Source organism: Trachemys scripta, chromosome 2 (genome assembly GCF_013100865.1).
Source record: "Trachemys scripta elegans isolate TJP31775 chromosome 2, CAS_Tse_1.0, whole genome shotgun sequence".
Lineage (NCBI taxonomy): Eukaryota > Metazoa > Chordata > Testudines > Emydidae > Trachemys > Trachemys scripta.
Genome location: NC_048299.1, coordinates 70,236,911 through 70,254,425, shown reverse-complemented (window position 1 = coordinate 70,254,425; position 17,515 = coordinate 70,236,911). Strand labels below are relative to the sequence as shown.

General features: G+C 45.0%; 1 protein-coding gene and 1 long non-coding RNA gene across 3 annotated transcripts in view; one reads left to right on the top strand and one right to left on the bottom strand.

The window, feature by feature from the left end:
- Positions 1–2,704, bottom strand: part of CMC1 (C-X9-C motif containing 1) — a 65,292-nt gene extending 62,588 nt beyond the window's left edge. Inside the window, exon 1 of the mRNA XM_034760832.1 lies at positions 2,576–2,704. Within this exon, the coding sequence (XP_034616723.1) occupies positions 2,576–2,600 (25 nt within the window). The 5' untranslated portion in view covers positions 2,601–2,704. The remainder of the gene's footprint in view (positions 1–2,575) is intronic.
- Positions 2,270–17,515, top strand: part of LOC117872407 — a 29,250-nt gene continuing 14,004 nt past the window's right edge. Inside the window, exons 1-2 of one of the 2 annotated variants that reach the window (XR_004644476.1) lie at positions 2,270–2,366; positions 10,129–10,279. This is a non-coding gene — a long non-coding RNA (uncharacterized LOC117872407). Of the gene's footprint in view, positions 2,367–2,690; positions 2,830–10,128; positions 10,280–17,515 lie in introns of those variants that run through there. The other variant, XR_004644477.1, reaches the window with a different exon arrangement.

Sequence of the window (17,515 nt, the reverse complement as noted above, 5' to 3'; positions counted from 1 at the left end):
AAGTTCAGACAGCATCAGGACCCTCCGCCCCGCCTCTCTCTCTCTCTCACAGCATTCCACACTAATCTGTCTCGGAGCAGACTTATCTGTCTCAAAGCAGATAAGCAGCCGGCTGTCAGAAACGGAGCTTTCAAACGGCATATCTGCATTCCTACAGCGAGTTCAAAACAATGAGAAGAGTGGCCACTTGACTTAAGGGGATTACGGAACATTTCCGAAGGCTGATCAGAGCGCAGTAATGCAACACCTCGTCCACACTGGCGCTCCAGCGGGGGTGCAGCAAACGTTATTCCACTCGCCAAGGTGGAGTACCAACAACGCTGTAGCCGCAGAGTCAGAGCGCTCTATGTGCCTTGCCAGTGTGGATGGGTAGTGAGCTAGTGCGCCCAGGGCTCCTTTATTGCACTGTAACTCACAAGCGTAGCCAAGCCCACAGTGTCCACATAAGGGAGTTCCACCGCAGCACTTTAGTCCACATTGCTATTCACACCCCTATAGTCTAAACTGCAGAGCAGTGTAGACATAGTCTGAGTTTTATTTAAAAAAAATTGAAGCAGAGTTACTGGAAAACAAAATAGCAATATACTGAGAGGTAGCAATATGCGGTGACATTGTAACAGCTGAATCCAGGGCCTGGCCTCATACAGCATAGCAATCCCCCAACTGCATCCTGAGGAATTCTAAAATGTGTTCATTGCCATCCAAGCTATGTAACTGTAGAATAAGGACAGATCAAATGCAGGTTTTTAATACTGATGAATGCAAAGAACAAACAATTTTATTAATCTAACAAAGAAGATATAGTTGTATATCACCATTTTCATTGATTCTTCATTTTAAAAATTGTGTCTATGTATATAAATAGCAGTGGAGTGCTGCTGAATGCTAACTCCTGGGGCTGCCCTTGTTTCACATACATCGACCATACCAGAGTTGAAACTGAGCCAGCAACAATGCTTAAACATGGGCATTCCTACCAAGTTTCTAAAACATTTTCTATGATCAATGTGTGACAAAGGTTTTTTTTTCCTGAGCATTATTCTACCAAACACCAGCACCACCTAGAAGAGTACAGCAATTTTTATAACATGTTCTTAAAACCCATTTACACTGCGCTTTCTGCTGAGTTTAAACTTGATTTATAGCTATATGTTTACCAAAAGTAGGGCATAGGAAGTCAGACTTCTAGCAAGAACTATGAACTCTGTTGCATGGACAAGGCCTTAGGGCTTTTCTACACAGGAAAATTTTGCCAATGAAGCTAGGTCTACATTACAGTCTTCTCCCAGCATAGCTACATCAGTCAGGGCACAGTGTGACGAAGTGTGATTCCTGACCAACACAGATGTGCTGATAGACATTCCTACTGAAAACACAGCTTTACCAGCAATGCAACACTTTTATCAGTATTACTTACTTTACTTGTGGGGGGTGGCCTTACTATACCAGTGCAAAGTGTAGACTTGCTGATTTAGTAAGAGTGCTTTACCTGCATTGTGTGTGTGTGTAGTATATACCGGCTTATACTGGCAAAGCACTCCTAGAGTAGACACGGCTTTATACTGATATAGTTAAACTAATATAGTTATGCCAAAATAAACCCATGTGGAAGTTATTATTCCAGTATAAGAAATGGCTTTTTGTTTGTTTAGCTTGACCCCTTCCCAAGCAATATAAACTAAACTGGGAAAAGGCCCTCTTATGCCAGAATAAGAGCATCCACAGGGGGACTTATTATGGTATAACTATATTGGTTTAAATATAACAATATAGGTTTAAATTCACACCTTAACTTGTATCAACATAATTTTCCTGTGTAGACAAGCACTTAGTCATCAATTGTGTTTACACTCGATATTCCCCCTCACATTCCCCAGTATCCCTGCCTCTGGTGGAGCAATAGGAATGCTAATGTAGACCAGATGATGACATTTCAGCCATCTAGTCATCGAACCCAGCCCAAAGCTGGTTTACACAGCACAGTGGTTAAGAGGCAGGCAGCTGCCAGCACCTTGTCTAAGCTAAAACTTGACCCCAGTAGTTACTGTTGGCAGTGGCAAGTGAAAGTCCAGCAGGGGAGTCACAGGCCGGGTATCAGGAGGTCATACCAGAGCTGCCTTCCCCGCATTTCTAGGCTGGGGAGGGGGGCCCTGCTGTAGAACAGGTTGCGAATTACAGGTCTAGCATAACCAGGGTCAACGATAGCATCAACATCCCAGCCAGGGAGAGGGCGCAAGCTCATACCAGCACCCACCTTGGGCCACGTGGCCCCAAGGCGGGGCAAACACAGGGTTACTTTCACTCCCCAGGGCGCCCTTCAGCGTGACCTTTAACGTCAGCTGGCAGCACCACAGGCCAGCCTACCGGTACGTTTCCCTCCCACCACCGACCCCCGAGGCGCGCAGGGCAGGCGCGGGGCTTTCCTGGTGCCCACAGCACAGCACAGCACACCTTGGGGCGGTGAGAGCGGAGCGGCACGGGCAGGCGGCGACGGAGGAGGGAGAAGGCGGCAGTGGCAGGCGCTTGCTGCTCCTGCTCCCCGCACCGGGAGGGGGAGGGGTACAGCCGCCCCTACCTGCTGTGCCCGGGGGAGGCTCCATGTGGGGCTTCTCACTACAGCAACCGCCGCCACAACATAACCGCTCCCGAGAGCCCACGCTCTTTGCGCAGGCGCAGAAGACTACGAGAAGAAATCTGCAGGCCGCCGGGGGGGGGCAGAAGAACCCAGAAGCGGGCGCGCGCCCGTGGGCCGAGTTGGCGGGCGGAAGACAACTAGCCTCCAGCGGGGGCGCGGACAGAGCGGAGCAGCCCGCGACAGAAAGGCCGCGGGTAGACGCACGCGCCCTGACGGGTGAAGGGAGGCGGGGAAGAGGGCGTGTGTGCCGGCACCTAGCCAGCGAGACGAGCGCAAGCGCCGGCAGGCGACCGAGGCGCAGAAGGGGGGTGCGGGGGCGCGTGCTGTGAGGAGGCGGGCGGCGCCTAGGTGGTTGTTGTGCTCGGCTTAGGGGGACTCAGCCCCTTAGGAAGCCCGCGCTCGCCCAGTCCGAATCAGTAAAGTGCAAGGGACTTGTGGCCTCGGTGGTGTCTTGGAGCGGGGTGTCTCTGAGTAGTGCCAGGGTGTTAGGGAGCTGATCCCACAACAGCCACCAATTCACTGTCTGACCCCGGGCAAGTCACTTATCCTTTCCGTGCCTCAGTACCACATCTGTACCATGGGCATAATAACACAGCTACCGTGAGGGTGGCGATAGGGAGATGCCAGCTAGAGGGAGTTACTGAAGTGTGTTTAATTATTACCTCTTATGACTAGTCAGTGGTTAAGGGATACCCTCAAATGCATGCACCTGAGCACAAAGGCCTGGGAGCACCCTCCCTGTTATTATTTAGTATCTGTACTATTAGGGGCTGGGGTCCCACTGTACCAAGGCCACCCTCAATGGTCTCAATGAAAAGAGAAAGGATCAGTGAGTTTACAGCAGCGGTCGGCAACGTTCAGCACGCGGCTCGCCCGGGTAAGCACCCTGCCGGGCCAGGCCAGTTTTATTGACCTACTGATGCAGCAGGTTCAGACGATCGCAGCCCCCACTGGTCGCGGTTCGCCGTCCCGGGCCAATGGAGGTGGCGCGGGCGAGCGATGTGCTGGCCGCGGCTTCTCCCTGCCCCCATTGGCCCAGGACGGCGAACCGCGGCCAGTGGGGGCTGTGATCGTCCGATTCTGCCACATCAGCAGGTCAATAAAACTGGCCCGGCCCGCCAGGGTGCTTACCCTGGCGAGCCGCGTGCCGAACGATGCTGACCACTGGTTTACAGTTTAAGGATACGCTGAGCCGTGGATGCACAGATGATAACAAGGAAATGGAGATGATCAAGATGTGTCTCAAGCAGTGGTCAGAACCATTTTTGTATGCATTATAGCATAGGTGAGTTTTGAGAGATTTGAGGTGGACCATGTGCATATTTGAAAGGAATTCTTCCATGCATATGGGAAGGCATATAAAAATAGTACTAAAATGCTTGTTGGAAAAATTCATTATTAGCCCTTATGAGAGCTCAAAAATTAGGTTATTTAAAAAGCATAGACAGTTGTTCAAACTCTCTATGTACCTTGTGTGGGCTGAGTTTGGCCCCTTGTGCCTTTTAAAAGTAATTTTGGGATAGTCCATAGTTTTTTCAGAGATGAATGATATTGACACAGTGGGTAGCAAACAAAACAAAAGTGATGCTAGGCTGTCTTCATAGAATCAGAATATTAGAATTGTAGGACTGAAAGGGACCTCACTAGTGTCAAACCTGCTCTTTCTTTAGTTACTGTAAGCATGAGTTAGGATTGCCAACCCTTAGAGAATGAAATGTGGAACAATAAGCTGTTATAAAATATAACATTTAAGGGCAAGCATGGACCCGGACCCTAGAGTGTGCTGGAATAGCGAGCTATCATTTTCCCTGGTCCTGCTTGTAGGCTACTTTACCTTCTATAGAGAAGCATGTGGTCAGAGTCTCAGCAGTCTAGAAAGTGCCAGCCTAAAACAAGGTGGGGTGATCTGTGCCCCTTGGCCTTAGGGAGAAGCCTGCTTTGTGTGTCTCTGTTTTGGGTTCTTGTGTGTTATCAGTCTGAATTCTACAAAACTTATTTTGCAACCTGCCAGCAAGAGTATTTTATGTTTTTATCCAACTTCTCTATGCATGGCATGAACATAACACCCACAACATTAAGAAAAATTAGATATTAGGGATACAGGGCAAGAGTTGAAACTTCAGGAACTGTTGCAAGGTATAAAAAACAGGCCACTCTCCTTCCACCCCACATGATCACCCCTCCCCCCAATAGCAAATTGACCAATTGGCAGGAAAAGATACTATACTTGGAGTGCTGCAAAAGTGAATTTTCACTTAGCAACTTTTCCATTATTTTGCATGCTTATATACTGCTCCACATAGAGAGTCCAAGCTGAAGAATTATATTTCTGAAGGCTTAACATTTTCAAGCAAGCAGGAAATCTAGGAGTCTTCTTGACAAATTTTTTCCAAATAGATGCAGATGAAGGATCATTTTTGTGACAACCTGTGTTTTCAGGGTTTTTGTTTTGTTTTATCTTTACTGTGGAGGATCCTCTCCATCCTTGTCACAGTTGGGAGAATCCAACCATTTCTATTTCTTTAAACACCCTAATTAGAGTCCCTGTGTGCTTCTGGAAGGGATCTGGGAGCAGATGATTGGGGAATCATGTGGAAAAAATAGAACACAAGGTTAGGGTTATCTATTCTGAACATTCATGTTCATTAAGGAAAAAAAGATCTGAGGCTTGGAACAGCTTATTTTTTTACAGACCCACTTCATTCTCCTCTTATGAGAAATCAAGTCCTTTTATTTGGAAGTAGATTGTTTCAACTTTTGTGGCCACATTGAGGATCAAATTCCTCATGCTTATGCATTCACAGTAATTAGCAGAGCATGAGGTAGACAGAATCTTCCAGCTGATCACTCATGGTCTTGAAGGCCTAGAGCATTTCTTTTAAGACTATTGTGTGCCCTGACACTTCCTACATCCACAAATTTGAGCATAGTCCTTTAAGTTGAGTAGAATGGACTTTGTTTCATCTGTCTCTGTAAAATATGAATTTCACGCCAAAAATGGTACCACCACCCAGAGCCGGCTTTAGGAAGTGCGGGGCCCAATTCGAACAGTTTTGACGGGGCCCCGGCAGGGATGACTGAAAAAAAAAAAAAAACACATAAAAAAACATGTGGGGCTTGTACTCACCGGGCGGCACTCATAGTCTTTGGCGGTTTGTCCTTCACTCGCTCCGGGTCTTTGGTGGCACTGAAGGACCTGCTGCCGAAGACCCAGAGCGAGTGAAGGACCCGCCACTGAAGTGCCGCCGAAGACCCGGAGCGCTGACGGGTGAGTAAAAATTAAAAAGGAGCCTCTAGCCAGGGAAGGGATTCTCGGCCACTTGCCCCCCCACCCCACCCCGGCAGCCCTGCCACTGGGCGCGGGGCCTCTTAGGTGCGGGGCCCGATTCGGGGGAATTGGTGGAATTGGCCTAAAGCCGGCCCTGCACCACCACCTTGCACTCAGAACCCCCCTGATGAGCCCCACTCCCTCTGCACCTGGACCACCCTGATGAGCCATCTGGATCCCACCCCACTGAGCCCCAATCAGCTACACCTGGATCCCCACCCCATTGAGCGGCACTTCCACAGCATCTGAACCCCCCCACTGAGCCACACACCCTCAGATCCCCCTGCCAACCTCTATCCCCCCCACACCCAGACCCCACCACCACCACTGAGCCCCAACCACCTTCACCTGGACCCCCCTGCAGAGCCCCATTTTTGTTGCACCCAGAAACCCCCAACAAGCCCGTGTTTATTCAGATCCCCCCGCACCTGGATTCTCCCACTGAGCTGCCCGCACCCTGATTGCCCCACACAGAACCCTCTCAACCCATACCTGGATCCCCCCACATTAAGCCCTTCCACACCTGGATCCTGCCTTGCAGAGCCTATCTGCCCACACAGAGTGGCAGGGCCCTGGGGTGTTTCTAGGATAGGGTCCTTGCACTGTGTCACGATTGGGTGCAGCCTCACCACTGAATTCATGTCCTGGGGGCAGTAAGGGGGAGAACTGCACAGTGATCTCCCATCTCTGCAGCTGGTGGCCTCTACTCTCCAATGCCATGCTGGAGCCTCTACATTTATTTGACAAATAAAATTTGCAGAATTTTAAAATTTTTGGCACAGAATTTTAAAATTTGTGGTGCAAAATGCCCTCAGCAGTAAGCAGCTTTGCAAATATTTACCATGCGCTCCTTCCATGCATAAGGGACAATATGGGAGAAAGTGTAAAAAGGTGCTCAATAGAAAATTTGACAAATGAGCAGTCACAATTGACATCACTTGTGGAGCAGAGTCATGGGACTGACATCACAATAATGTATATGAGACAATAGGTTGGGGATTGGCCAGAAAGGGCCTTAAAAATGAAGACAAGTAGTTTGTTTTAGCTGTAGATGGGGCAACCAGTGGAGTGCAATGGTTGAAGCAGTAAGCCAGGAACATGGCAATTGCAGCAGCATTTTGAATGCATCTAGGTAAGGCATATGGCATTTCTCAAGGTCAGAGAGGAGGCGGTAGTTATAATCATTACACGAGAGGATGAGGGCCTAGGCAAGCATTTTAGCTGCCTAGACAGGAAAGGCCAGTCCTTCGAGATATTTGAAGGGAGAAGCAGCAAGGTTCGGACACAGCCTGCAGGGGTCTAGAGAGAGGTCTGAGTCAAAGAGTATACCCAGGTTACAGGCCCAAGTGACCCAAAGGAGGGTGATGTTGTCCATAGTGACTGAGAAAAGCAAGATGGGGCAGGCTTAGGAGGAAAAGAATAAGAGCTCTGTTTTTAAGCATAAATGAATAAACGTGATATCTTCAGGTTGGTATCAGAAAGACAGACCAAAATGTTAATTTGGATAGGAGACAGGTGAATGTCCTACAGTTCAGTGGGTAGAAAGAAAACAGCCACATTATGTACCTAGGTATGGTTAAATGGTCACATCTACACTGCAAAAAGAGAGTGTGCTCAACTGGTTGCCAGAATCAACCACATGCCAGCCAGTCACTAGCAAGGATGAAACACTATTAGGTGCTATAATTAATTGAGTATTAACTATATTGTGTGTGGTCACAAACCCTGCTTAGGGATAATGAGATGTCACTAACAGGCTATGTACTGGTTAAGTTATAGCTTAGCCAAGGCTTTAGCAACATGTCACTTACCAGTTTGGGCTCAAATAGCAATACAAAAACTGGAGCATGACAGGTGTATTATCCTCTAAGCTAAGTAGGTCAAATAACGGTTGCCAACTTCTGATGAACCAGATAAAGAACATGGTAAAAAGTTTCAGCACTACCCATGTTTGATAAAATCTGACTTGCAGTGAAACCTATGTGAGCACCGACGATGATTCACGTAATCAGGATTGGGGGAAGCTTTTAATTGAATTCATTGAGACACCTCACTAAAACATGAAAGTTAACTAAACTGTGATTATTTTTTCAGCATTTACAATATTTCCTGGTAGACAAATTAATTACAAGAAATTTGCGTGATTGATTAAAACATGATTGCTTTAGTGAAGGTCTTTTTCTTTTTATCTTTTTAAGATAAGCACTGCTTAAAGACTACTTGCTGATAACATCCAACTAAATATTTTTAGAAATGACAATAGGCTATGGTTTAATAATTGCATTCTGAATTCAAATAATCACCTCGGGTATATGAAAGTTATAAGATAATATTGTAATACTCCATATCAGAATTATCACATCTAAATTCCCTACAAATACCCAATAGGTCTTTTTGAATCATATGACAAGGTGGTTTACATTGGATTTCTCTTGTTAATTGTGATAATTGTCAACTGTACACCAGTGGTAACCCTAGCTGAAAATTTTCGACTGGTTCCTATTGTCTCTAGCTGGCACTTACATTTTGGATAAGTACATTGATCTATTGGTCCACTGATTGCTCATTTCTGTTGGAAGACTCATAGACCTCGGAGAGACCAGCAGAGACTAAAACAGTGGTTCTCAAACTGTGGGTCAGGAGCCCAAAGTGGGTTGGGACCCTGTTTTAATGGGGTCACCAAGGCTGGTGTTTAGACTTGCTGGAGCCTTGGCTCAAAGCCCGAGCCTTGCTGCCTGGGGCTGAAGCCCGAGCTGCACCCCTCGGGGCCAAAGTCCAAAGACTTCAGCCCTGGGGGGTGGGAGGCTCGGGCTTTGGCTTCAGCCCCGGCTTGGACTTTGCCCCCCTCCGTCCCCACCCGCCGGGGGCAGCAGGGCTCCGGCGGGCTCAGGCTTCAGTCCCTCTTCCTGGGGTCGTGTAGTAATTTTTGTTGTCAAAAGGGGGTCATGGTGCAATGAAGCTTCAGAATCCCTCGACTAAAAGAAACCAAAAGAGTCCAGTTGAAGGGTCTAATGGATTCTACTGGAATTTCCACTGTGGTAGGCAGGGCCGGCTCCAGCATTGCCGCTCCAAGCAAAAAAAAAAAAAGCCACGATCGGCAGCTCAGTGGCAGGTCCTTCGCTCCTAGATGGAGTGAGGGACCTGCCGCCCCTGAATTGCCGCAGGTGCCGCCCCTCTCCCTTGGCCGCCCCAAGCACCTGCTTGTTAAGCTGGTGCCTGAAGCCGGCCCTGGTGGTAGGTTAAAGGGACATTGTTAATTTGAAAAATCAGATTTTGGTCTGAAAATGTTGGCCCAACATTTTCAAAGTATCTGGTTATTTTGGATTCCCACATTCTTGTGTGCCCAATTTGAGACACCTTAGCAGAGATTGATTTTCAGAGTGTGTATACTCAGCACTTTCTGAAACCAAGCCACTTTTGGAAGCCTTTGGGCACCCAAATTCACTCACCATTTTGAAAATTTATGCTGTTGTACATACTAGAGTTACAAGTAACACCTACAATTACCATAAAGAATTTAGCAGGAAAAAATATTTTTCTACGGGTTTTGTACTGTTTGACAGCACCCCATGTGTATTACTTTTTACTGTTTCTCCTATATAGTGAGTCAGTTTCTCCTCTGTTAATGAGCTTTACAAAAAATAACAGGGGGACTGAAAAACACTTACAATTTTTATTGTAAGGATTAAAAATATCAATGCATCATATTTAAAGGATGATCTATTAGAAAATGGAATTTAAAAGAAATCAATTTGACAATGTCTCCTTAAATACTATAAATACAAAAAATCTACATTAATGAGAGAGATTTTATATGCTCAGCAGATGCTTTCTACAGCAACTGTAACTTCTCCCCACCATCAGCATAATGTTTGTAATAGTGTGATCCTAGTGTTTCAATTATACCAGGTGCTTGGTTGCAGTCAGATGTAAAGTTGCAAAGCATTATGATCCCTTGCTTTCACAAAATCAAAAATTCATGCACAGTCACTTCCTGAAATGTAAATGTAAAAGAAATAATTATGTATAAAAAGAAATAATTATCAAACAGCAAACTGCTATCTTGACAGTCTGATTATATAGCTTAACAACTGTTAACCAAAAAATATTTCTGAATAGTTGCAGAACTTATCTCAAAACAGTTTTGTAATTTTCTTGCTTTTAGCGTGCATCCAAATGGTGACCTGCATTTCTCCCGTGTTTCAAACTACCTCATCAGACCAGACTTCCTGCTGGAAATTATCAGTAAAATTGACAACTTTTGCTAAGAGAGATCAGCACTATTCATTTGTATGGAGCTACTGGAACATTTGTAGGTAAGAAATTGTTTTGAAAATCCTATTTGAAGTATATATTTTAAATGTAGTAAATAATTATTTGAGTGTGAATCCGCCAACGAGCTCTGTACCCCTGTGGAGCCCTGTTAAAAGCTGTAAGGTTCTAGCTGCATAGAACTCGTATGTAAAGGTATTACAGTATGCTCCACTTAACTGGAACATACTTTTCCAGGAAAGCCGCTTAATTGGGAAATCTCCCAGGGAAGCGATTTAAGATCAATGATACTTAATAGCACAACTGTTTTAACAGAGTCTCTATGGGGCAATGACTGCTGCTTAATAGCATCTGCCTGCTGGTGGTCTGATGGTGCTGAGGTCATCTGTCTCGTGGAACTCCTCTATGGTAGGAAAATGTTTGCTAACACCAGTTTAGCTCCTCTGGTGGAGCAATGTTAGGAGCACTAGTATAGATAAACAACTGGCTGCTGCCCTGATTTTCAGCACTTTTGTGTGGATTACAGTGGGAAAAACCTGCTAATTTTCCCCATATGTTTGAGGAACAATGCTGTTCAAAAAGTTTGAGAAACTGCTTGAGATGACTGAAAAGTGCAGCTTTTAGGGTTTTTTCCTAAATGTTACAAAGAAAAATATAGTCATAAATAGCTCTAGCTTGCAGTCATTTCTGTGTTTCTGTCTGAGATTCATATTGTCATTTGATTAGTTAATCACCCATTTTCTAAGGTGTGAATGTGTTTTCACACTTCTACCAAGACAGTGTTAACTATGAAACTATAGATAGCAATAGAGATTAATTATCTATTGCACAAGTCTCCACACCTTGTTCTTACCAGATAAAGGAAGAGAGAGTATATGTCTGTACACAGGTGTGATTTTTAAAAAACCCCAAATAACCCTGGTCAAATGAGTTCAAAGGAATATTTTCAAATGTCATCTCTTCAAAATGTAAACTATGTTTGACACCTTTGATCTTGTTTCATAAAATATTTGATTTCCAGTTAAAGGCTGTGATTCTTGACTAAGCCTACTTGTGTGAAGTATATCCACTCATAGGTGACATGTGGGGGAGCAAAATGAGAATTAACATTTAGTGGAATCAAAGAAGATTAATGGCTTCTCTCTTTTAAGGGAGGAAAAACTGATGTGAAGCCACTCTAAAATTGCTCATGGGGCTATTGCACTTTCCCTCTGAGATTTCTGGAGATGCCCTTCTCAAAAGAAGAAAAAAGAGTTAGTAGCTAGTTTCTTATGCTGTCCATGTCACTAAATATTTACCCACCCATATGAGCATAAATCCTTACCCAACTGCTTCTGGTTCTTGGAGGCCCACAAGTTCAGGGTCTTTACAGGAGAAATTGTTGTTTGTGGTGGAAGAAGTCAGGCTTGAAGAGCTGGGTCTCCCTCGTCTGATTAACCTGTAGTTAGGAGAAACAGGGTCACCAGACGGGAGAGCAGATGATCCATCGTCACTGCAAGAAGCTGCTGTATGTGTCGAGGAGTGGGTAAAAGTGCTTTGTGGTTCCCAGTAGCCACTGACCTCTGTGTCTACCTGCTGCCCTGAATTCCAAAAGCAGCCCCTGGACTAGCCAGCCTTGTAGGCAGCACATGGGGAAGCAGCCTTCTGCTCATTTAGGGAGGTAGCCCCAAATAACAGTCATTTGTGTCAACCACCAGCAGATGTGATAAATGGGAGGTGGGAGATCAGTAAAAAAAATCCCAGGGGAAATAGGTCTGCATCACCTGGGACATTGAGGATTATAAGGGTGTCAGAAGCTTAAGAAGAAGTGAGGAATGCAGAGCTACCAGGTACATCATATGGGGTAAAGGAGAGAATAAGTTAGGATGTTGTGAATTAGGACATCTTAAGTGGGGGACAAAACAAGCATGGAGTGGAGTGGCCCTACAGAGTTATGTAGGGGGCCCATTTTGAATATGTTTTCAGAAGCCCACCTGAATATTGTGTATCGGGGCATAACCAATTTAAATGAAACATCTAGTGTAATAGTTCTTAAATCGTAGTCTGTAGTCCACCAGCACAGGTAATGTCACAGAGAAAATATGGAACTCATGGGGGCTTAACCCCCATCTCTCCCCATCCCTCCCACCCCAGCCTACACCTAAGTAACAATCTGTCACCAGCTTTTGATTCCTTGACATTTCCCTCTTCATTTCAATATTTTCATATGTAACTTTAGCACCTTCATGGCCAAGATGGAATCTGCTCTGCAGGCAGCTCTGGCCAAGAGAAGGTGCATGCAGGAATGCAGCAGGGAAAGTCTCTTCCACCCCAGGGGCACCTGTTCCAGACACCCCAGAGTGAACAGATAAGCACCGGAAGAGTACAGTGAATCTAGGAAAGAGAAATATTCATACACAGAGGGATGAGGGGAAAAACAACAAGGGAAATATAGGGGGAGCAATAAAACAGGGTTGCATTCAAAACAAGGCCCCACAGGCCCAGTGGCACAACAGGGCAGGCACCGAGCAATGTGTCTGCACACAGAGATCAAGAATCCTGGGCAAAGTTCCAGTCCACTGGTGAGTCTTGGGTGCTCCTGGTCATCTTTGGCACAAGTAAACTTTCCCCAACAAACCCTTCCAGTGCCCTCTTCTGGTGCACTCTACAAAGCCACTCAGAGCAAAAACCTCCCCACTTAATTAGCTAATAGCGTCCCTCCTTATTTCCAATGCAAAGTAACAACCCCTAATACTCACAGCCCCATGCAGCTCTGGGCAGAAGTGATACTAGGTCCTTCTCGGGCGATTCCTTCCTGGCACAGTGCTCCTCCTGACTCCTGTCCTGGGGTGTCCCCGATCAGTCGTTCTGTTCCTCCCAGGCTTCAGGCACGTGCTTGGCTGCTTCACTCTGCGATGGCCTGCTTGCTGCAGCCCTTCCGTCTGGAGCTCCCGACACACACCCTCTTGCTCTCCCCCCTCTCTCTGCTCCCCCTCACAGTTGCCAACTGTCACGTGGTAAATAAGCACCTCGTCTTTCACAATAAGCAAAAAATCAAGCTAATCCCATTTCAAAACAAGCCAATCCCTAAGAACCCCAACACTCTATGTGACTAGATCCCCCTGGTGTGCAATCTGGGACTGTGGTGGGCCCACTGTGCACCCCGACACTCTCTCCCCCCCTTGCCCCTGCTTGCCCCCCCTGCTTGCTGGGAGCTGATCAAAAAAAAAGAAGCAACAAGCTACAAGTCAAACAAGCTACAAGCCAAAAACTAGCCAACAAGCAACTCACAAGCCAATTAAGCCCAAAACAAGCCCAATTTCTGCGTTTTTTCTGTGGGTTTGGCATATCTGTTCCCCAACAGCACTTCCTCCTTCTGAAACAATCAGAACTTCCCCCCTCAGGAAAAATATTTAAAGGGCCATGCTCTCTGAATCCCAACAGGGTTACACATATTTACCTCAATACTAGGGCATCCAGGAAAAAGGGGTAAAATTAAGATTTAAAAATTGTGGTAGTTCATTAATGCAAATGAGAGGAGGTCAGGCCACTACTAACCACACTCCCTCCCCCCTCTGAAAAGAAACAAACCCAACCACCAACAGTAATTTGATTTCCTCTGCTTACAAAAGAAATTGTTCTTCACATCATGGTGAGGACTCTTCCTTGTTATACAAGTAATTAGAGCAATGATGGGTGAACCTCACTTTGTTTGGTATGTTCGTTTTGGAAATGTATCTGAACTCCAAACTTTTAGAATTTCCCTGCTTCCTGCCCCTTATGCAGACCCCAAACTTCTCCCATTTTATGACATGCTCTCATGTAGTAGACCCCCTAGCCATTCCTTTATTTTGTTCTTTCCCAGGTGACAACACAACCTTGAAAGGAGCCAGTTTCTGATAAATATTTGTAGGCTTTTTCCTACAAGTATTTATTTCTATCTGTCTGGCTGATCCACACCCCCTCAGAGTGGGAGAATGACTGATGGAGCCACTTAAATGAGAATCCACTGGCATCATCCATACTATTCATCCATCCCTTGCCAAGCCACTCTCAAAAATCTCCTTTGTACGGGGGCACAGGAAATCCCAATGGAGCATAGGTCTGAGGTACACACCATGGTCTCTTACCCTACCCTTTCTGCAGTGGAACTGCTCTAATTTCTTTGGGTCAAGAATCTCTGTAATCATAGAGGTTGGTGCAGGGTACCGTCCTGAATGACTAACACAGGATATAGTGATTCCTCCTTGAATGGAAAAAAACAGGCACAACAGAGTTCATCAGCAACAAAAAAAACCACAGACTTTTTTAAAAGCAGTACATCCCTCTTTAGAGCTTTACATTCTGTTTTATTGCTGAACGGTTTTCTGAGGATTATTTGCAGTTTATTTAGATCTATAATTAACATGGAGCCCCCATTGTCTGGAATAGTTGCTGTCCCTTGATTTTAATAATATTAATAATAATCATTAATAACCTTTTCATCTGTAGATCTCTAAGTGCTTTACAAAGGAAGTAAGCACTGTTTTCCTCATTTTACAGATGGGTAAACTAAGAACAAAGAGTTTATAGTGACTTGTCCTAGGTCACACAGCATGTCCGTGGCAGAGGCAGAAATCAAATCTAGGTGTTCTGATTTATAGGCTGCTGCACTAGCAACTAGGCAACACCATCTCTGTATGTTTAAGACAGAAAAAGCCTAATTTAGTGTGATCTTGGCCATTGGATATGGTTCCGAAGAGTGGTTTACTATCCCTGGAAGAGATAAATGGTGGTGTAAGTATCAGCTATCAGTAACAGAAAATAAACATGAGAAAACAGAAGCAACTCATTGGTTGATTGCAAGAGAATTTTGAGGAAGCTATCACAGGTAAGTCCAGTGACTTGGTGATTTCAGTAATTGGATATTTCTCTGATATATTCCTCAAAAGTCTCTTTCCTTCCATTCCTTGTGACTTCTTTTACATCAAGTGAATTTTTGGATGGATGAATGAATACAAATTTACACCATATCTTTTCCTAGTGTGTAGAACTTCAGGAAGCCTTTTATCTAGCAAATCTCCACTGTTATCCACATCTGATCTTACAGTAGGTTAGTGGTTGTGGCATCATATAATTCATCCTATGCACATCACAGGAGATTTAATATTTGAAAAAAAGATATTGCTGTTTCCTTCATTCTTATCATCAAAAGAACAATCTACGATTTGGTTTCCCTTATTCATTTATTTATTTATTTGTTCATTTGATTAGATATACTCACTGCATCTTGTGTGTTCCAAATTTAAACCTGACACCTAGATAGAAAAGTAACAAACAGGATGTGAGCAGGGGAAGACTCTTTTCCTACCGTGGCTGATCAAAACATGTTGTTTTTATAAAGCCTTCCCTCCCGCCTCTATTTTCTTTGGGTGTATAAAAAAGTGATACAGCAATAACCTATTTTCTTCACATTCACCAGTCTGGAAAATTCAGTCTGACTTAAATTCAGCATCTTTCTGCCAATGACCCTTTGCTGACCAGCAATAATTTCTGCATGTTTGCTTACTAGAACATGAACCTCATCAAGAGACAGTACTGATAATCATAAAACCACATCATTTTAGTCACAGCTAGGCAAAATAATTTCTGCCTCTATGTACTTCTCTGTTGGGCAGAACATTTCAACCATTGCTTTTGAAATGAACCTATTGGGGTTTCACTGACTAGTATGTTTTATATTCTGTATACCTAAGACCCCATATTCAGTAAGGTACTGAAGCACTCTGACTTCAATAACATTACTCATGTGCTTAAAGCTAATGAGACTCCTCATGAGCCTAAAGCTAGCCAGGTGTTTAAGTACCTTGCTGAACTGGGGACTAAATTCCCTCTGTATTTTCAGCTGAATATGCTTTGTATTTTTTCTCATCCCAACATTTTGTTTAGTGTTGCTGTGTGCTGTTAAAACTGCTGCTGTGTTCCACTCTAGCAGCTGCTGCATTTGAGTAATAGGTAAAGTGATCCACGATACAGATTCGCCTGAGCTGTTAAACTCAGATCTGAATCTGTATTTCCTCAGAGTATTGGGCCCATTTCTAATTGCTTACTTCATAAGGATGTTCTGAAAATTAATATAGGTGCTATGTAAGCCCAATTATTATTATTACTATCTTTAAATATAATGGAGATATCCCATCTCCTAGAACTGGAAGGAACCTTGAAAGGTCATTGAGTCCAGCCCCCTGCCCTCACTAGCAGGATCAAGTACTGATTTTGCTTCAGATCCCCAAGTGGCCCCCTCAGGGATTGAACTCACAACCCTGGGTTTAGCGGGCCAATGCTCAAACCACTGAGCTATCCCTCCCCCCTTTAGTTGTTGTTGTTGTTACTCGTGTTGTAAACTATGATACTGTTTGGAAAAACAGATATCAAGATACTGTTCAGATTACATTTAACTGTATCTAAAAATTCAAAGCTTCTTTGCGGCCCGAGGACCTCTAGGTTATAAGCCTTTAGATTTATTTTATTAGTAGTAGTATTTATTACTTTATTTATTTATTAATTTCTAAAGAAAGCTCAGACAAATTAAGCTGTTTTGCCTTCTTACCTTCTTTGCCTTCTTATCTTAGCCCCAGGGTGGCCAACCTGTGGCTCCGGAGCCACATGCAGCTCTTCAGAAGTTAATATGCGGCTCCTTGTATAGGCACCAACTCTGGGGCTGAAGCTACAGGCGCCAACTTTCCAGTGTGCCGGTGGGTGCTCACCGCTCAACCCCTGGCTCTGCCACAGGCCCTGCTTCCACTCCACCCCTTCCCGCCCCCTCCCCTGAGCCTGCTATGCCCTCGCTCCTCCCCCCAGAACCTCCTGCACGCTGTGAAACAGCTGATCAGGAGGTGTGGGGAGGGAAGGGAAGGCGCTGATCGGCAGGGCTGCCGGGTGGGAGGCACTGGGAGCGGCGGGGGGGTGGAGGAGGAGGCTGATGGGGGCTGCTGGCTTATTACTGTGGCTCTTTGGCAATGTCCATTGGTAAATTCTGGCTCCTTCTCAGGCTGGCCACCCCTGCCATAGCCCATTAAGTGCATATTGCATTATTAAGAGCTTAATCCAAAGCCCAAAAGAACTTAATGGAAAAATTCCCATTGATTTCAGTGGGCTTTAAATAAGGTCCTAAGATCCCAGCTACTGTAATGCTTAAATCACAGTTACATTCTTTAATTCATCAAGTGTTTTGCTTTAAATGGGTAAAGGGTAAATTCCACTTTTAATTCTACCCAGAATTGACCCGTGTATCAGGAAGCGTAGTTGAATGAAGCTGATTA